Source organism: Schistocerca gregaria, chromosome 8 (genome assembly GCF_023897955.1).
Source record: "Schistocerca gregaria isolate iqSchGreg1 chromosome 8, iqSchGreg1.2, whole genome shotgun sequence".
Classification (NCBI taxonomy): domain Eukaryota; kingdom Metazoa; phylum Arthropoda; class Insecta; order Orthoptera; family Acrididae; genus Schistocerca; species Schistocerca gregaria.
Window position 1 is genome coordinate 273,963,234 of NC_064927.1, and position 22,331 is coordinate 273,985,564.

Below are 22,331 nucleotides of genomic sequence, written 5' to 3' on the forward strand. Positions count from 1 at the left end.
CAGTTGGTATACTAGAATTTTCGGCACATTCATTGACAGTGTAGCCTGCGAATTTCATGATCTTTTCTTCACTGGGCATTTCCTCCGTTATTAGCAGCCACGCTGTCTAGTGGAAGATATGTCACTGCTGCACAATACATGCGGCGAAACAATCGGACTTCTTTTCTATATCCGTATTCCTCCGTTAATCCCAGTTCTCATATTGTCTTCCACAGACATTGGTTGAAGTGAAAGCAGCAAAGGGATTTTTCGGGGAACACTGTTCTCATAGCTTAAACTGAAACCATTTCAAAGTCTAGCCCTACAATTTTCGATAACTACCCAAGCATTCTTTTTCAGTCTAATAAAAATCTGTGATCATTCGTGTTGCACTCTTTTGCATCCGTTCAGTGCCCTCCGTTAGTCCTCTTTTGTGCGTGTCCCATGCCTATGAGTAATTACCCTGCCAAACGGTAGGGGTTTGCACATAAGTGGTATTGTTTTTTTTTAATTTAGCACACAGTGCTACCGTCGGGAATGGATGAAAATGGTTCTGGAGTCTGACCGAAAAAGAGGCAACGTGAGCAAAAATAAACAAGTTGAACTGAGTGTACAGATTTTGAACGTCTACAGCAGGAATAATTCTTCGATAAACGCAAAACTGATCGGTTGCCAGAGAGTAAAGAGGCTACAACGAAGGATTCTCTGGTGGATATTGGGACCTCGAAGAGACCGTGAATATACAGTATAAGACGAGGGAACCAAGAACTGTGTAACCAGACCTTGGACACCATCAGAAAAAGTAAGAGCATGTTCTTCTTACATGGGCTTAGACTAGACCAGAGGAAGTCGCTACATCAGATATTACAATTTCTTATGAACAAGAGAAGCAATTTTCGCTGGATCCATGATGTAGATAAACGACTAGAAGAAGTGGGAATACGTGAAACAAAGCTTTGCAACAGAGTGACTTTCAAATCAAAAGTTCAGGCTTAAGTACGAGGGCAGAACTAGAGCGACAGGAATATTATTAGGTGCAGAACAGCGAAGAAACTAGGATAGTACAAGAGTGAAGAAATATTGGACAAAGATAAAGGCCAGAAGAAACGAATGTGAACCGAATTAACGTGATCTGCAGTGGCCAAAACGGAAAAAAGGAACAATTTCAATTTTTTCTCGTTCATTGATGCTATATTTTCGATAGATATTCTGAACGAATTTAACTACCTGGAATTTTAAATTATTGTGATTAAAGGCAAGCCTAAATAATTTGAACTCAAAAACACGTGGTTCCAACATCATAACAATATTTCAAAGTGTAGATGGTCGATTGAAATCAAAAGTTCTTTTTTTCTAGCTTCTGACGCACTTCGGTAAGCGTGAAAAGTATCAGGTTGCACTGAAGTTCAGTTCCACATTACACTTAAACATGTCTAACTGTCTGGGTAGGTCTGATCGAGAATCGGAAAATGCGCATAGTAGATGGGGTCGGTGACCGCTGAACTTAACGATAGGAGAACAGCTCAGCTGAAAAGCATGCGTGTCGCCGAGTGCCTCCTTCACTGGACTACTTTGCAGCCGGCCTCTGGCTAGATGACTGGTAATGCCGCGTGGGTCAGCCAGGCCGCTCGCTTATACAGTCGCCGCAAAGGGCGCCGGGCGAACGCAGCGCGTGTGGCAACACACTCACACCGGAGCCTTTGTATGACGTCAGAGGCCGGGCTGACACGGCGTTTCCTCGCAGCACGGACACAAAACTGGGCGAGAAAGCCGCCTATTCGTCATCCTGGACAATTTCAGACGCCCATAGGGCCTGTATTTACTTTCCATGAGGTTTTTTTTTTCTGCTGCGTGAAACACTTTCAGTATCACGAATGAAATACTTCCTGAATACGCAATCATCGATAAAAGTCTCTAAGCCAGGGAATGGTCGGCACAAAGCTTCCAATCTGCACTATGAGTAGGCAACATGTGTATTGCGTTATTTTTTTATTTGGCCTTACGAGATTACACCGTCCGGATAGCCGAGAGCGTTGCCAGACGGTAGCTCAGCGTGTTCGGTCAGATGGCTGGCTGCCCTCTGGAATAAAAAACCTGAGTGAAGTGTTCAACGATGAATTTGACGTGGTGTCGTATGATGTCCGCCCAGCACAAGTAAAAATAAAACAAATAAAAAACCGCCGCTTTCGGGACACAGGGAGATGCACTACCACGGATCGAACCCACCCGGTGGATTAACGGGGAGCCAGCGCGTCTGGATCTGATGTTTAGGCGGTCTCCACGGCAGTAGGTACACTACTGACCATTAAAATTGCTACACCAACAAGAAATGCAGATGATAAACGGATATTCATTGGAAAAATATATTATACTAGAACTGACATGTGGTAACATTTTCACGCAGTTTGGGTGCATAGATCCTGATAAATCAGTACCCAGAACAACCACCTCTGGACGTAATAACGGCCTTGATACGCCTGGGCATTGAGTCAAACAGAGCTTGGATGGCTTGTACAGGTATAGCTGCCCATGCAGCTTCAACAAAATACCACAGTTCATCGAGAGTAGTGACTGGCGTACTGTGACGAGCCAGTTACTCGACCACCATTGACTAGACGTTTTCAGTTGATGAGAGATCTGGAGAATGCGCTGGCCAGGGCAGCAGTCGAATATTTTCTGTATCCAGAAAGGCCCTTACAGGACTTGCAAATGCGGTCGTGCATTATCCTGCTGAAATGTAGGGTTTCGCAGGGATCGAATGAAGGGTAGAGCCACAGCTCGTAACACATCTGAAATGCAACGTCCACTGTTCAAAATGTCGTCAATGCGAACAAGAGGTGACCGAGACGTGTAACCAATGGCACCCCATACCATCACGCCAGGTGATACGCCAGTATGGCGATGACGACTACACGATTCCAATGTGCGTTCACCGCGATGCGACCATCATGATGTTGTAAACAGAACCTGGATTCATCCGAAAAAATGACCTTCTACCATTCGTGCACCCAGGTTCGTCGTTGAGTGCATCATCGCAGGCGCTCCTGTCTGTCATGCAGCGTTAAGGGTAACCGCAGCCATGGTCTCCGAGCTGATAGTCCATGCTGCTGCAAACGTCGTCGAACTTTTTGTGCAGATGCTTGTTGTCTTGCAAACGTCGCTATCTGTTTGGGATCAAGACGTGGCTGCACGATCCGCTACAGCCATGCGGATAAGATGCCTGTCATCTCGACTGCTAGTGATACGAGGCCGTTGGGATCCAGCACGGCGTTCCGTATTACCCTCCTGAACCCACCGATTCCATACTCTGTTAACAGTCATTGGATCTCCACCAACGCGAGCAGCAATGTCCCGATACCGTAAACCGCAATCGCTATAGGCTACAATCCGACCTTTATCAAAGTCGGAAACGTGATGGTACGCATATCTCCTCCTTACACGACGCATCACAACAACGTCTCACAAGGCAACGCCGGTCAACTGCTGTTTGTGTATGAGAAATCGGTTGGAAAGTTTCCTCATGTCAGCACGTTGTAGGTGTCGCCACCGGCGCCAACCTTGTGTGAATGCTCTGAAAAGCTAATCATTTGTATATCACAATATCCTCTTCCTGTCGGTTAAATTTCGCGTCTGTAGCACGTCATCTTCGTGGTGCAGCGATTTTAATAGCCAGTAGTGTAAATAGCTACAGTGTATTAACCCAAGAGGAGGAAGCGTCTGCACCATCTGTCAATGAATCGTGTAAACTTTGTTATGTGTGTTGTACTTTAACTGTCTGCCTATCGTATTCTCTGAGGTGGAGATTCGACCAGCCCAGCATTTGGGCAAATGAGTGTAGAAAACCGCCTAAAATTTACAGTCACGATAGCCAGTGAACCGGACCAGCCGTCGGTAACCCGCCGCAGGGTTCTGACTCACATCCTTGTCTTGGAAGCTAGCGCGCTTAGTCTTAAGCTATGAAACAGACATATTCCGCAATTCACCCTACGGTGTGTGACGGAGGCTATCCTGTACTGCTAGCAGTCATTTCACTTCGTGTTTCACTCACAAATACAGCGATGGAAAAATGACTCTCTATATGCCTCCCTAATGTTTCGCATCTTACCATCATGGTCCTAAAGCTAAATGTACATTGGTGACTGAACAATCGTTCTGAGATCATCTTGAAATACCAGTTCTCTATACATTCTCTACAGCGTTCCTCAAAGAAAAAAAAAGTTGTCTTACCTCAGGGACCCCCACTCGAGGCCCGAAGCATCTTGCGTGTTGTTCGAACCTACCGGTAACAAATCTAGCAGACCGCGTCTGAATTACTTCGATGTCTTCCTTCAATCTGACCTGGCGCGGATCACAATCATTCGAGCAATACTCAAGAATGTTTGGCACTAGCATCCTATATTATGTGGCCTTATCTACACTCCTGGAAACTGAAATTAGAACACCGTGAATTCATTGTCCCAGGAAGGGGAAACTTTATTGACACATTCCTGGGGTCAGATACATCACATAATCACACTGACAGAACCGCAGGCACATAGACACAGGCAACAGAGCATGCACAATGTCGGCACTAGTACAGTGTATATCCACCATTCGCAGCAATGCAGGCTGCTATTCTCCCATGGAGACGATTGTAGAGATGCTGGATGTAGTCCTGTGGAACGGCTTGCCATGCCATTTCCACCTGGTGCCTCAGTTGGACCAGCGTTCATGCTGGACGTGCAGACCACGTGAGACGACGCTTCATCCAGTCCAAAACATGCTAATTGGGGGACAGATCCGGAGATCTTGCTGGCCAGCGTAGTTGACTTACACCTTCTAGAGCACCTTGGGTGGCACGGGATACATGCGGACGTGCATTGTCCTGTTGGAACAGCAAGTTCCCTTGCCGGTCTAGGAATGGTAGAACGATGGGTTCGATGACGGTTTGGATGTACCGTGCACTATTCAGTGTCCCCTCGACGATCACCAGAGGTGTACGGCCAGTGTAGGAGATCGCTCCCCACACCATGATGCCGGGTGTTGGCCCTGTGTGCCTCGGTCGTATGCAGTCCTGATTGTGGCGCTCACCTGCACGGCGCCAAACACGCATACGACCTCCATTGGCACCAAGGCAGAAGCGACTCACATCGCTGAAGACGACACGTCTCCATTCGTCCCTCCATTCACGCCTGTCGCGACACCACTGGAGGCGGGCTGCACGATGTTGGGGCGTGAGCGGAAGACGGCCTAACGGTGTGCGGGACCGTAGCCCAGCTTCATGGAGACGGTTGCGAATGGTCCTCGTCGATACCCCAGGAGCAACAGTGTCCCTAATTTGCTGGGAAGTGGCGGTGCGGTCCCCTACGGCACTGCGTAGGATCCTACGGTCTTGGCGTGCATCCGTGCGTCGCTGCGGTCCGGTCCCAGGTCGACGGGCACGTGCACCTTCCGCCGACCACTGGCGACAACATCGATGTACTGTGGAAACCTCACGCCCCCACGTGTTGAGCAATTCGGCGGTACGTCCACCCGGCCTCCCGCATGCCCACTATACGCCCTCGCTCAAAGTCCGTCAACTGCACATACGGTTCACGTCCACGCTGTCGCGGCATGCTACCAGTGTTAAAGACTGCGATGGAGCTCCGTATCCCACGGCAAACTGGCTGACACTGACGGTGGCGGTGCACAAATGCTACGCAGCTAGCGCCATTCGACGGCCAACACCGCGGTTCCTGGTGTGTCCGCTGTGCCGTGCGTGTGATCATTTCTTGTACAGCCCTCTCGCAGTGTCCGGAGCAAGTATGGTGGGTCTGACACACCGGTGTCAATGTGTTCTTTTTTCCATTTCCAGGAGTGTACTAGTAATAATGCCCACCTGCGTAGCTGGGATCGCTAACGCACGATTTTGTGGGGCTCTCGACTCGGAGGTACCCGGTTTAGAGCCTCATAGTGGGAAAAATTGCCACCACCAGTATTTGGCAGACAATGGGAGCATTCAACACTCCCCTTGCGTTAGCAAGACCAATAACAGAACCTGTTGGTGACAGACTGAACTCTGCAAGGTTGATGGAGACAAATTCGTCCGTCGTAGAAAACTAAGATGGCTAGAAGATTGCAACAAACGGTATGCTTATTGTGAAAGCTGTAAGAATTTTATGGAGAAGTTTCGAAAAGCTGCCATCAAATGGCGCCGCACGCGAAGCATCAGTGTGCATAATTAAACTCGTCCTCTGCAAGCAGTCTTTACGATCACATCAAAATCCTTTCGAAATGTCCATCACTCACACTATGGAGACGGCGCTAACGAACAATGAAATTTGTCATCACATCCGGTAGTGTCTCAACGGAAATGGATTCAGATACCACACAGATCGTAGAAGCAAGCTCGTCCAGAGTGATGGGATGGTTATGGTAGACAGTGTCGTTTAATGTGCCCCACGGAAATTAGTCACAAGGAGTCGTACAGGGCGTATATGGAGCTCAGTCGAAAGCGAAACACCTGTCCAGTGAAATGGGCCCTGGCCCTATCTTGCATTAACCACTTGGTGCTTGGTCGATCCTCCAGCGCTTGCTGTGTGGCGATAAACTGATCGTATTTCGCATGAAGAAAGGGCCAATAATGCTTCTGCTGCTGCCTGCAGCCTAAACAGTAACTTTCGAAGAATACTGTGCTGTCGCCTCATAGAAATGGGGATTTTTGGGTAACCCAAAATCGCTAGTTTCGTTTATTCACTAGTGCAAGTTCTGTCGCAGTATTTTCTGTGCACTGGAACCCTTCAAACCAGTCTCTGCTACAATTTATCGGACGTATTTCCTTGGATTTCTCTGCATAATTCTGGAAACAGTGTCGACGTTTTCAGGTGTAGCTACAGTTTGACCAGGGGCCAAAATTACCCATATATCATCGGCTATGCTGCCTGCCCGTTTCAAGAGCTTGCGAACAGTTTTCGTATCGGGTTCTTTAAGATCATTAAACGGTATTTGAAAACTGTGCACTATTGCCATTGAACAGTGTTCTAACCTGTGGTGTTCCAGTACCAGGAAAACACAATGTTCAATGAAATACACGACTTGACCTCCTCCTTCGGTACGCTAACCTCCTTTCAGGTATCAACGGTGAAACTGATCGCTCTGAGCCTGGGAACACTATTTATAGGCACCATTTATTACGAGTACAGCGCCGTCTGGTTGCAGCTTTTCGAACTTTTTCGAAACTTTTGCATAAGGTCGCTATAAAACTCTTAAAGCTTTCGCAATAAACACGGGGTTTGTTGCACTCGTCTATTGCTCTTAGTTTTCGAGCTGTTTATTTTTGAAATCATGGACTACTTCGCTGCACACCCTGCACATCACTAGGCAGTGCCCTATAGCAATCCAACCACTATCAGAAGACTCCTAAACTGGACCACGAACATTGCTCTCACTCACACTGCGGAAGGCGATCGCCGTGCCATTTTCAGGCAGTTGGCCCGCCAGTGAAGGATAAGCCAGATGACCGTGTGGAATATTCTCCATGACAATTGTCACTTTCCTGATCACTTACAGAAAGCGCAGGGTTTAAGCCTAGAGACAGACTTTCCACATCGGAAGCAAGTTTGTCACTGGTTCCTTCACCAGACAACCTCAGTTCTGGGATTTGTGTCAGCCATCCTATTCACAGATGAGACCACCCTTACGCGGAGTAGTTTCTTCAACTTTCATAGCGGTCATCTTTGGGATGGTATGCAGGACCCCCATGGTATGGTGACAGCGAATCATCAGCATCGGTGCAGCCGGAATGTGTGGGCTGAGATAACTGGTGACTGTATTTTGGGACCAGTCTTCCTTCCACGTCGCCTAACCGGCCGGAAGTATCGGTGTTTTGCGGGTGACTTTGCTTCCCGTTCTGGAAGAGGTGCCATTAATATTTCGAAGGGTTATGTGGCTGCTACATGATGGTGTTCCACCCCACTTTGCCGTTAACGTCCGGATGCATCTCAGTCGTGTCTTCCCTGTTTGATGAATCGGACGAGGGGGTCCAGTTGCATGGCCTGCTCATTCATCAGCTCTCAACTGACGTGATTTCTGGTTATGGGGCCTTCTGTAAAGTATCGTGTATGCAGAGACCATTCCAGATGTGGAGACACTAGAGCAGCGTGATGCCTTTGACACTGCTCGGATGGGGCCTGGTCGATATGAACGAGTGAGGCAGATCATGCTACGGCGCGTACATGTATGCGTTGAAGCACATGGAAACCATTTTCAACACATACTGTAACTTTGGCTGCATGGTACAACACGTATTAGACCGCAGTCTATAACAATGCGCCGCCCGCGGTAGTCGCCCAGTCTCAGGTGCCTTGCCACAGTTCGTACGGCTCCCTCCGTTGGAGTTTCGAGTCCTCTCACGGGCATGGCTGTGTGTGTTGTCCTTAGCGTAAGTTAGTTTCAGTTAGAGAAAGTAGTTTGGTTCCATAGGAACATATCATCACCACCATCATGATTGAATAAATGGTCTCTAGCATGAAAACCATGCATTTCCGGACGTAAGTTCATTAGACCTTTTTTGTTCCGTATCCTCTCATCCTTTCAATCCCAAGAGTTTGTACAGGGTGGAAAAAATAATCCTGTATAATATATAATATGTGTATGGTCCATTGCTGTCTGTTTGCTTTAAGAACAAATTCGGGAATGATATGTTCCCCTTAATAAACCAGCTGAGCAAGTCAGAAACGATTGAATACAAGACCGTCCTCGGAGGCTGCGTGAATAAACGGGTATTGTATTATATTGTATTGTATGTTAACCGGGGACCTAGAAACGACAGACAGACTCCGTCCCCGCCGCAGCCGCAGTGGTCCACAACCCCACGACGACTACCGCAGTCCACTTCACGCCTCCGCCGCCCCACACCGAACACAGGGTTATTGTGCGGTTGGGCCCCCGGTGGATCCCCTCCAGGGAACGTCTCACACCAGACGAGTGTAGCCCCTACGTTTGCGTGGTAGAGTAATGTTGGTGTACGTGTACGTGGAGAACTTGTTTGCGCAGAAATCGCCGACGTAGTGTAACTGAGGCGGAATAGGGGGAACCAGACCGCATGCGCCGAGGCAGATGGAAAACCTCCTAAAAACCATCCACAGACTGGCCGGTTCACTGGACCTCGACACAAATCCGCCGGGCGGATTTGTGCCGGGGACCAGGCGCTCCTTCCCGCCCGGAAATAAACAGGTATTCCAGCTGGTCGACCGAAGCCACTTCACGGGAAGAAGTACGCAAAGCCACCAATATTATTAACAAGCCACACGACTGGAATTTGACAGAGAACAAACTCAAATTTTGCTCATTCATTTATTCTGTTATACATTTGTGTAAACCTTCTATGGACATGGATGGTTAGCTGAAAAAATAAATAAATAAAATTTAAACAGCTTCTGCGATTCGGACAAGTGCGCACAAATGTGAAGGGGCGAAGCTACCCTGTGTGCCAAAGCTAAGACTAAGGTGCTTATATGAGGAGCGGCAATAAACTGCCTCATAAACTTCAACTATCGGTTTCTCAGGAACAATCTGCGACACTTGTTCACTCATTTTGACTCCTCTTTCACTGAGTGAAGTTTCTGGCAAATCAGGTAACGATACTTGCCATGTTCTCCTCGTTAGCGATACCTGTGGGAAGCCAGGGCGAGCGGTTTATTTACTTATTTTGTGTTCTCTTGTTTGATGTTTTCTTTTTGGTTCAAAAATGGCTCTGAGCACTATGGGAGTTAACATCTGAGGTCATCAGTCCCCTAGAACTTAGAACTACTTAAACCTAACTAACTTAAGAACATCACACACATCCATGCCCGAGACAGGATTCGAACCTACGACCGTAGCGTCGCGCGGTTCCAGAATGTAGCGCCTAAAACCGCCCGGCCACCTCAGGCCGGCTTCTTTTTTGTGCTGCGTGTACTTTGGACAACTGTTAACAGTAGCGATAGATAATGCGCCGACTTTTCCACACAGAAAGCCGCCCCCATCTAGATTTTTCGATTTGGGAGGCGAAAGTGCGCACACGCGACACCAATTACCGGGCAAAAGAAAAGCGGTGAGCGGTGCTGGCGATAGGGATCTGAAAGTCTACCGGCCTACCTCACCTACCTGCCCGTACAGTATACGTGCGGTGGCCATTCTCTAGCCAGCACTAGTCGCATAAACAACGGGCGTAAATCAGCCGCGGAGCAGATAAGCGGCGACTGTCCTCGGCGAGTGGCTGGCTGCGCACGACACCTCCACCCCCACCACTGCTGCCGACGCGCGGTTTTTCACTGTTTACGGCCGCCTTTCTACCTCAGAAGCTGTCCAGCCTGGCACCTGACATTAGCGGTGATATCAGCCCGCCGATTATGATTGATTCTGTTTCGCATTTGTGGCTTTTGCTTTATGAATAAAACCGTCTAGATCTCTGAATGAAACGTGTTTACTTATTACGACGTTTCCGCATCTGCCATCATCAGACATCTGCAATTAAGATGAAATGACCATAAAAAGTGACGGAGGTTAGTCGTACAGTATCAGTCTCCAAAAAATTAAAAAGTTACAAAATGTTTTAATTGGTTCACTAACCAAAAACCTTTGACTCCGTGTAACTAGTTTCAAGATTCAGAGTCAATAGTAAAATCATTGCCCAATCTGTGTGCCAGTTAACAACTACTTTAAAAATTATACAAATTCTAGCCGACAGACACCGATTGTAGGGTGGACGTTACCATCAAATTTTACTTTTATTTCATTACTACTGTATTTCTCGCTTTCACTTTTATTTTCAAAGTAGAAACTTACATTAAATTACAAGCACACACAGACAAATTATAAAACACTATTAAAATGAGAAAAATTGCGTAGTAATGACTTTTAACTTTTCAGATGGGTAAATTTTCATTTTGTATTGCTTAGGTTCTTTACACTTCGGTCTATGCTAAACACAGGACCTCTCTCTCTCTTTCGTGTTAGTTTGCAGCAGTTCGCAATTCACCTCTTCTGCCTGCCTTGATCTTCATTTCCACGTTTGTAGAACGTTTTACATCACACATAATCTGCCACCGGTACAACACCCCTGTTCGTCCCTGCCGAATATTTCCAAATAGGTCCTTCTGGTATTGTTCCAATGATGTTGATGTGTCTTTAAGTCTCCTATGAATTTCTCTCTTCTTGTTTGGATGTGCCTCCACAGAGATCTGGTTTCATGTACTCTTCCCAGCACCTCTTCATGGGTAACTCTGTCTTTCCAGATGATCTTCATCATCCTTCTCCAGCACCAGAGCTTCTAGCCTCTTCCCTCTTGTCTTCCTGTATCTCAGTATCACACTCCAAACAAATGCCTTTATGATCCGTTCCCTTATTTCCAAACTGATGTTCTTGCTAGTGAATAAGTTCTTTCTCAAATTAAATGCAACTTTGGCCTGCTTTATTATGCCCACAATTTCTTTCCGGCTTCTACCTTCCCTTGTGATCCTGCTTCCCAAATCCGCAAATTTCTCTATCATTTCTAGACCCTCTCTTCCAATACTCATTCTTAAAAGTTCATAGTGTAACCTCCCCACAAAATAAAATAATATGAATAATATTCTCATTTAGTGTAACCTCAAAACAGAAAAATTCCTAAACCTCTCAACAGTAAAAAATATAATTATGTCGTTCACATTCAGTATAACCTACCAACAGGAAAATTGCGTAACGTATCAATAATAAAATGTGACTAATCTCTCATTAATAAAAAAATGTGACTCACTTATAACCTTTCAATAATCACTGTCAATTTAACCTGGTAAATTTTGGACGTTAGCAGTGCTTCGTCATGGCCCTGATACATCATTCTGAATAAACTGAAAAATCTTACCTTATTTAGGTCGCCAGATAACGCGTATATATCTGCTCCTATAAGAAATTTTTCTGGCGCAGCTAAGTGCAATGCTGGCCGATAAATTTGTGTTATATAAAAGGAAAGAACTGATTTTTCTTTTCAATAATCGGGATGACCAAGTATCGTAGAAATTAGTAAATTCTTTAAATTGAAATGAATTATTGTCAAAAGTTACTTTTTATCAGAAAGATTCTTACTAAGCGATTTTTTTATAACATTTACATGGGGCTTGATATAACAATACTACATATGCGCGAGGCTCCGCCATCGCTGCAGACGACCGGGCCAGCCAACACGAAACACCAGACTGCTAGCAACTACTCACTGCTACTGCCACACAGTTCCTACTGCAGTCAACACTGCTCTTTGGTCTCAGATTCTCTTACAGCTTACATATCGCAGGCAGCACGTGAGCAATCCATCGAAATTACATCAGCTCGAGTGCGCTAGCAACAAATTCTTTAATCATGGACCTCTTACAATACTCTTCATCATTACTCCATACCATAGAAGAACAAATACGCCAGGAAAATTTCAGAAGTCACATGTCTATTTCTGTCTATTAATTTTGGTCTGCACCATAGTAGTTTCACGAACTACGTCTATAACTTCCTGGATGTAAGTATTGATTATGAGAAGAGAGAAAGCATATCTCCATATCACGCCTTTTCTAACATTCGATTCTTGTTGCTGATGACAATTTCTAAACACAACCACCCCTTTATTGTAGAAGCTGAGTATCACCCGAATGTCTTTGTATTTCAGATACGCTTTCTTCAGCACTCTGAACGTCTCTCGCCAAATAACTTTTTCAAATCCCGTTTCCGGATCTACTGTATCTGATCTTCGGTAAAAATCCTCAGTGACAGAATCACCTCTCTTGTTCCTAATCCCTCCTGAATCCAAAATGATCTTCACTCAGCATATCTTCCACCTTCTCTGTCCAAAAGTGTTCCAAATATCGAAGGCATAGCACAAGTTTTACTAGTTCAGTATCTCATTTTCCTGTAGTGAAATGTCCGGAACCTCGCGACTGCTACGGTCGCAGGTTCGAATCCTGCCTCGTGCATGGATGTGTGTGATGTCCTTAGGTTAGTTAGGTTTAAGTAATTCTAAGTTCTAGGAGACTGATGACCTCAGATGTTAAGTCCCACAGTGCTCAGAGCCATTTGAACCATTTTTGAAGTGATACGTTCGTGTTGACTAGACTTGTACAACGTCTATACGTTGCTATAATTGCTAACAGAGAACTTCAATGCACTGTTTCAGTTGTCTTCGACGGGGTTCGCCAAACACCTCGACTACATCATGGGCTATTAAGGCGCGCGAGCGGAGAAGGGAACCTAGCTGGCACAGCTCGTGTCGGCACCTCGGTACCTGCCATCTCCGACGCGTCGGCACAGGCGGCATCGTATCTAGTAGTTCATCAACATCGGCATAAACCCACTTTACATTAAAGCCCCACTTTCCATACAAAGCGCACAGTCTAGCAGAGAGAAAATGTTTCGCACTACCCTTGTATCTGGCGGATATGCGAGCTGTAAATAGAATAAGTAGATACGACTGACATCATTATCTACTCTGCAGAGGAGCTAGATTCAACTCATTGTATTAATTTTTGAATTAGGTCTGTCAGTATGACAGACACCATTGCCATATGTCGACTACCACACTCTTTTCTCCTGTATTAATCCAACACAAAATTTTATTATCTCCTATTTCTCTCAGTGCTGTGTATGTTTACAATGTTGGGCGCGGGGGGGGGGGGGGGGGGGGGGGGAATGACTTCTGGGCGAATCTGTTTGTATTGAGCAGACTTGGTGGTGTGAATACTTCTTCTCGGTGTATGTGGGTACTAACACTCGAAAGAGCTCTAGCCCCGAAGATATTGTAGCACGGGAGTACCTCTGTTCTATATACACCCTTTTATTTGCTGTAATGGCTGTGCTACTCATTCGCCCAAGAAAATGATATGAAAAAATTTTATAACTGAATTATGTGGTGTAACTTCGAAGTTGGTATGTTAGTTTAGTGCAGTCAATTTATTCTTGTTCGCACTGTGTCTTTCTGTTGATAAACAAGTATTAATTCCCTCCAAAAATAAACAGTGTATTGAGAGACAATTCTAAGAGCATTAAGTGTAAGAAGGACTGCTGAAAAGTCGACCAGCGTAAAGTATATTCACTACGTTTCATGCTTCCTCTTCACAATATTGCACTGCTGCTGTATATTATAAATTATTCATGGACTGAAAATTAAGTTGCGCTCTGATGACGTAATAACTATTATAGGTAAAAATAATCTGATTGTTGTGAACTTTGATTGTGTATGTATCTTAAGTTATTTGTTTGTATAATTAAAATGTTAAGTTTGATATATTGTAAGATAGTTCTTAAGCGTGTCTGTTAACATATAGTTAAGTCTGGCATTATTCGAACTGATGCCAGAGGTGTATTAACGATGCTTACAGGTGAGAACTGAACTATTGTAGTTAAAAAATTGTAAATAAAGAACAGACGACAAAAAATACTACTGTCTGAACACGCGAAAGAATGTGTATAACTTTCTGTCACTTGTAACAATGATGAAAGTGAATATCATAATCGACAAAGAAATCAATAAACTGATTTTATCCTCGAGAAGACGGTGTAGAAGTATTAAGAACATTTTTTTTTTTTTACCTCGTGGAGTGTGTTTGAAAAACTTCTGAGAGGTTTCCTCACACCGAAACAAAGAAAAGACTTACTTCAACATACTTTAGGCAATCAGTTTTTTTCAATTATTATTAAACTGTACAGCAAGGTTTCCCAAACTATTCTTCCGAGGGAATACTTTGATGATCCTGGTACTCAGATGAAACATTTTATTTATTTCAAAGGACAATAAAAAATTTTAGAAATAAAAAACTTGTTTTATTCTATATTACATCAGTTTTTAGTGCGTTACGACAATAACACGAAAATCACGTTGAAAGTTTTAAAAAATAATTAGTACAGTGAAAATTTTGGAAAAAATCGTCGTGTTACTAACAGTTTTTCGCGGAGCACTTATTCACTTGCCACGTAATGCCGAGGAACTCAGTTTGGGAAACATTCTTGCACACTGCCACAGAACGGTTTTCATAGCTTAAGACTAAGCGCGCTAGCTTCCAAGACAAGGATGAGAGTCAGATGCATACTGAATCCCTGAGGCGGGTTACCGACGGTTGGTCCGGTTCACTGGCTATCGTGAGCGTAAATTTTAGGCGGTTTTCTACACTCATTTGCGCAAATGCTGGGCTGGTCGAATCGCCACCTCAGAGAATACGATACGCAGACAGTTAAAGTACAACACACATAACAAAGTTTACACGATTCATCGACAGATGGTGCAGACTCTTCCCTCTCTTAGGTTAATACACTGTAGCTATTTACACTACTGGCCATTAAAATTACTGCACCCCGAAGATGACGTGCTACAGACGCGAAATTTAACCGACAGGAAGATGATGCTGTGATATTCAAATCATTAGCTTTTCAGAGCATTCACACAAGATTGGCGCCGGTGACGACACCTACAATGTGCTGACATGAGAAAAGTTTCCAATCGATTTCTCATAACAAATAGTAGTTGATCGGCGTTGCCTGGTGAAACGTTGTTTGATGCCTCTTGTAAGGAGGAGAAACGCGTACTATCACGTTTCCGACTTTGATAAAGGTCGGATTGTAGCCTATTTCGATTGCGGTTTATCGTATCGCGACATTGCTGCTCGCGTTGGTCGAGATCCAATGACTGTTAGCAGAATATGGAATCGGTGGGTCAGGAGGGTAATACGGAACGCCGCGCTGGATCCCAATGGCCCGAAGCATTAGCAGTCGAGATGACAGGCATCTTATCCGTATGGCTGTAACGGATCGTGCAGCCACGTCATGATCGCTGAGTCAACAGATGGGGACGTTTGCAAGACAACAACCATCTGCACGAACAATTCGACGACGTTTGCAGCAGCATGGACTATCAGCTCGGAGACCATGGCTACGGTTACCCTTGACGCTGCATCACAGACAGCAGCGCCTGCAATTGTGTACTCAATGACGAACTTGGGTGAACGAATGGCAAAACGTCATTTTTTCGGATGAATCCAGGTTCTGTTTACAGCATCATGAAGGTCGCATCCGTGTTTGGCGACATCGCGGTGAACGCACAATGGAAGCGTGTATTCGTCATCGCCATACTGGCATATCACCCGGCATGATGGTATGGGGTGCCGTTGGTTACACGTCTCAGTCACCTCTTGTTCGCATTGACGACACTTTGAACAGCGGACGTTACATTTCAGTCGTGTTACGACTCGTGGCTCTACCCTTCATTCGATCCCTGTGAAACCTTACATTTCAGCAGGATAATGCACGACCGCAAGTTGCAGGTCCTGTACGGGGCTTTGTGGATAAAGAAAGTGTTCGACTGATGCCCCGGCTAGCACATTCTCCCGATCTATAACCAACTGAAAACGTCTAGTCAATGGTGGCCGAGCAACTGGCTCGTCACAATACGCCTGTCTGTGGTATCGTGTTGAAGCTGCATGGGCAGCTATACCTGTACACGCCATCCAAGCTCTGTTTGACTCAATGCCCAGGTGTATCAAGGCTGTAATTACGGCCAGAGGTGGTTGTTCTGGGTACTGATTTCTCAGAATCTATGCACCCAAACTGCGTGAAAATGTAATCACATGTCAGTTCTAGTATAATATATTTGTCCAATGAATACCCGTTTATCATCTGCATTTCTTCTTGGTATTGCAATTTTAATGGCCAGTAGTGTAAGTCCAAATTTGTCATTTTGTGGAGCTGTGGAGGAGTGCCAAGTGGAGAAATCGGACCATTTCCGACGTATTATTCTGTTTGAATTCAATAGAGGGCTGACAGCAGCAAGTTAGCGAGAAACATTTGCGCCATGTATGAGGATGATGCATTAGACAGAGTACGGCAAGAAAATGGTTTTCTCGTTTTCAGCAGGATATTTTTGGCATTAGTGACTCTTCACGTTCGGGAAGATGTTCGGGGTTTGATGAAGATCCTTTAAATACATTAACCACAATAATCCACGCCAGTGTACTCGAGAAGTCGCAAATGTGAACTCTGATTTTCCACCCTTGTACGACGTACGCATGCAGCGAAGGAGTTTCAAAAATCGTGTGTATTGGCACCGGAGGGTCAAAGCCAAAGTCACAAAAATCTTTGATTGGCATCTCTGTACGCCCTTCATCAATTGGCTCGTGAACAACTGGTCACTGGTGAAGAGAAATGGTTCAAGTGGCTCTGAGCACTAAGGGTAGAGGTCTGCGCGGATGCGGATATCCGCGGATATATCCGCGGATATCCGTGGTATTTGTTACTTGGCGGATAAAATCGCGACCGGCGCGGATATCTGCGGGTCATCTGCGGATAATGAGCAAGGCATCTGCCCAGTACGTATGTTGCAATGTTAGTTGAAAACTTCAAGTCTGTTGACATTCTTGGAATCTGGCAGGGCGGATGTCTGTCGTCCTCAGCCCCTGGCTACGACCGACGTAGCTGTGCCCAAGAGATCTGCACCTAATCCGTTTCCGCGACCGTGTCTTTTGTGTGGCCTGTGAAGTGCTCTCTGGGTGGCTAACCTGCCCATTGTCTACATCAGATGGATAGAGCGTCTGCCATGTAAGCAGGAGATCCCGGGTTCGAGTCCCGGTCGGGGCTCACATTTTCATCTGTCCGCGTTGGCTTATGTCAACGCCTGTAAGCAACTAAGGGTGTTCATTTCATTGTAATTTCATTCTAACGAGCTGCATGGTCACCGATGGTATCTGTTCTTTCGGACATGTCCGAATGAACAGATACCATCTTAGTATATATAAAAAGTAGTTAAGTTGTGGTAGAAATGGCACCCTGACAATAACTATGCCATTTCATATGATAATTCTAAGTACTCCTGTCTATTACTATTAATTTCTCATTCAAAACTTAAATGTATGCGGATGCGGTAAGGTATTTGCGGATGCGGATTAATTGCCGCGGATGCAGTTGCGGATTGCACTTTTTTTTTATCCGCACAGACCTCTAACTATGGGACTTAACTTCTAAGGTCATCAGTCCCCTAGAACTTAGAACTACTTCAACCTAACTAACCAAAGGACACCACACACATCCATGCCCGAGGCAGGATTCGATCCTGCGACCGTAGCGGTGGCGCAGTTCCAGACTGTAGCGCCTAGAACAGCTCGGCCACCGCGGCTGGCAAAAATGGTTCCTAACATAAGCAAAAGAAAGGAATGGTTGAGGCCAAACAAGCAGAAACTCCCCGTACAAAGATCTGCGTACATCCACAAAAGATAACGTTATGAATCTGGTGGAACAGCTTCGTTTTAGTGTGCAACGAACTGCTTCCTCGAGCTCTAACCATCACTGCTGACATTTATGGTCAACAACTGAGACGTCTTGCACACGCAGTCCCAGAACAACGTCCAGGAACGCTGCGTGAAGCTATGCTACTCTACGATAACACCCTCTCGTATTACACTATACTGACAAATAACACTATACAGGAGCTGGGCTTGGAAGCGAACCCGCACCCACCTTATTCACCCGAACTTACGTCCTCATATTTTCACCTTTATCGCTCTCTATGCATCAACTTTTAGGGAACTTCCTTTCCGCATAAAAATGCGCTCCGAACATGGCTCGACTAGTTCTTCGCCTCAAAACCATGTGGTTTCTGCAGTTGCAGAATCGATCCGGCGTTGGCACAATGTTGTAATAATGAAGGCGAATGTATTATTGATTACTGAAATCTCTATTACGGGTGTCTGTTGTGTTCATTACACTTATGGGAAAACGCTACGAACGTATGCACCAAGCCAATATAAAATAGCACTTGCATAAAAATTAGGTAATACAGAATGATTGTTATGGAGAAGGACTTAAACTGACATGATATTTCATATCAGAAACGAGATGTCGGTATGACATTTCCAAACGTAATTACCCTACATCACAATGTAACGGATAAAAGGTATATTTCTTTCTCATCGTGCTTTGTGATGGCATCTGTCCGATTTGTACTTCTTTAATGTTAACTTTCTCATCAGCTTCTGTCTCCTGAGCCCCACAGCCTGAAAATTATGCCTCCTATTTTCTCCACTAATAGTCATTTCGATTAAATAGTGCAAAACTTGTTATATGTGGTAGAGTACTTGCCCGCGAAAGACAAAGATCCCGAATTCCAGTCTCGGTCCGGCACACAGTTTTAATCTGTCAGGAAGTTTCATATCAACGCACACACCGCTGCAGAGTGAAAATCTCATTCTGGAAACAACCCCTAGCTGTGGCTAAGCCATGTCTCCGTAATATCCTTTCTTTCAGGAGTGCTAGCTCAGCAAGGTTCGCAGAAGAGCTTCTGTGGAGTTTGGAAGGTAAGAGACGAGCTACTGGCAGAATTGAAGCTGTGAGGACGGGTCGTGAGTCGTGCCTGGGTAGTTCAGTTGGTAGATCAGTTGCCCGCGAAAGGCAAAAGTCCCGAGTTCGAGTCTCGGTCCGGCACACAGTTTTAATCTGTCAGGAAGTTTTTGTTAAATGTGTATTTCTGTTCTCCTAGTACTCCCTTTCATCTGCAGTTTCAAGACACTTGGTTAGTAGATTCTCAAATCCTGTCGTGACATTGTGCTAAGTGTAACAAAATGGTGATGATCGACCTAAGTTTAATAATAGAATTGATCATGTATATAACTGGTGGCCTGAGCTCGTTTTCTTACAAATGTTGCTATTTGAATATGTTAGTCAAAAGCGACGTAATCCCAAACGTAACATACAAAAAAAAAAGATTAAATTACTGTTCAACCCCACCACTGCATTATTTTCATACTCGAGCATCCACCGCAGTTCGTCGCCTATGAAAATACAGACAGAAACTTCCAAAGTTATTATACTTCAGCGCTGAATTTAGTTACATACAGACATGGGAGAAGTACTGAGCGATTACGTGATTTCAGGTACCCATACATAGATTAGCATAAGAGAAAACAATAATTGAGTGAACGAAAACAAGTCACATAGAAATGAAAACAAAACAGTAGAACGACTGTTAACAATGTGTCAAACTTGAATATGATTTCTGTGAGTATCCTGTTGCAAAAAATTACCAGCAAAATGGTAACGAATGAACGAGAAGCAATATTAACTTTGTGATGGGGTTTGTTGATATCGTGTGTAATAGCGAGAGAGTTAATGATTGTCACTGAATTTATCAGTACCATTATTTGCAACATTAAGTGCATTATTATATCATTTATAGAACACTATTTTTATGCAGTGTTATACTAACGATAAGGATTTGGAAATCAATACTACTGATGGAATTATGTTAATAATCTAGAAAATTCACTACCCCTCAGCTTTAAATTACAAAACAAAATAAATGTTTCATTAAACTGATTCCGTAAATGATTATCCTGTTTGATTCTATGATAATTAAATAAATTTCAGCAATACCTATAACTTAATAAAGGTAGAGTGAGATGACACAAATTTTATTAATCGCGAAATCAACGATGTGTAGACACGTTACTTTTCACTTACTACAAGAGAAATATCTCTTTTTTAAAACAGATAGGAGTTAATACACAATCCGCGAGTATGGGAGCTTGCTTCCCATAAGTGTCCATCACAAAAGTTGTTGCGATTTATGTCGTGGCTGAATTTCAATGTTCCGTAACAACAGCTGGCGATACCGGCTTTGTGCGATCTTAAATTTGAACACGATGACTCCTGCTCCTTTATCCGTCCATTCCAGATAATGGTCTGGCTAATTTTCCTACTGGTTTCATCGATGAAGCTTTAATATTGTAGGTTTCCTATTACAAGACGTACAGGCACACTTCGTGAACATACGCTATATGGTTAATTATGGCACCTAATTGTACGTTCTGCAATAAATTTCAGTTAGTAATAACGAGTCAACTGTTCAAAAACACCTGAAAAAGTCCTAGAGACACGGAAAGATTCGAAATGCGTTACATCACCGCCAGACACAGGTTCCGAAATCAGATATTGTAAGGCATACCCAGGAATGGATATAGACCCGCATAAAAATTTGATAATGATAACGGATAGGGTAAATTTTAAGAGACTCGACTGCAGGACTCAATTTGCAAAGAAATGAGATCCTGAAGAGCTGAGGAATGATAAGATGTTTTCAACGTTTTCTGACGCTATAGATTCTCCAATTATGGATACCACAGTATGCAGATCAGATGAACAGGAATGGACATCTCCAAAAAGGTCATCACAGAAGCTGGTCAGACAAACATAAGAACAAGGAAAGTAGCTGCGAAGAAAACGTGGCTAAGAGAAGGAATACTTCCGTTGATAGACGAAAGACGGAATGACAAATATGTTCACGGATACTCACATGGGAAACTCCCCATCGCATTTCACCTCCTCCCCCCCCCCCCCCCCCCCAGCTTTGACCGTTAACAATTTCTATTTTACTTCTTTTCTCTCAGTTCAGTATATTTTCTTCCTGTTTTCATGCTTGATCTGTGTTCAGTTTTTGCCGGGCTATCCGATGGATCATCTTACACTAAATCTCAGTAGGGTGGGATGAGGAGTTTCCTAGTCAGTAATACAGAAGTATAAGTCATTTAGGAATGAAATAAATAGGAAGTGAAGGAAACCCAAGGCGATATGGCTAAAGGAAAAATGAGAACAAATCGAAAAAGAAATGGTCATCGGAAGGAATGATCGTCATGTAGGAAAGTCAAAACTACCTTCGGCGAATTAAAAGCAAGAGCAACATTAAGAGCACAACGGGAAGACAGAGGAGAGAACAAATAGGCTGAAAATCCGGAGCAGTGGTGCGCAGACCTGCAGAACGTCCAGCAGAAAATGTCATCACTTCTGTCTCTAAGCTAGTCGTAGGTTGTGTTCCAAAACCGAACAGCATAGAGACAGAAGTGATGACACTCTCTGCAGGAGCGGACCATCATTTTGCAGGACAATGCTCAAGCGCGTACGGTGCAAGCTGTTACTGATTTGTTTGACTGATGGAGCTGCTGAATGCTATACCACCTGCTGCACTCCCCTGACTTAAGCCGTCGTAAGTTCAACACGGTTTCTAAACTGAAGGGAACACTTCACGGCATTCGCTTCAGAGCAGCTACAGGTTCGTCGGGCAATAGACGGCGCCGCTCGAACTGTCAACACAACTGGCATTGCTAAGGATATCCTACGACTTCCACATCGCTGGCAACGGGTTATACACAATTCTGGTGACTACTATGAAGTGAGTAAAACTTTGAAACATGTATCTATTTTGTACGAGCTGCAAATAAATAGTTGCCACTATTAAAGTTCCAACCCTGTGTAATGCGGGACACTGCTAATACTATATACGAACATTAGAGGTTTGTTTTCCCTACTCGTACTCGTAAACTTTCATTTTTCTACATTTATAACATTTTTTATTCACCACGAGC

The 22,331-nt window shown here is 44.5% G+C and overlaps 1 protein-coding gene across 1 annotated transcript in view; it reads left to right on the forward strand.

Annotated features, from left to right (window-relative positions):
- Nucleotides 1–14,487, forward strand: part of LOC126284736 (protein TonB-like) — a 134,775-nt gene extending 120,288 nt beyond the window's left edge. Inside the window, exon 3 of the mRNA XM_049983873.1 lies at nucleotides 13,115–14,487. Coding sequence (XP_049839830.1) covers nucleotides 13,115–13,165 — 51 coding nt within the window. The 3' untranslated portion in view covers nucleotides 13,166–14,487. The remainder of the gene's footprint in view (nucleotides 1–13,114) is intronic.
- The last annotated feature ends 7,844 nt before the right edge of the window (nucleotides 14,488–22,331 follow it).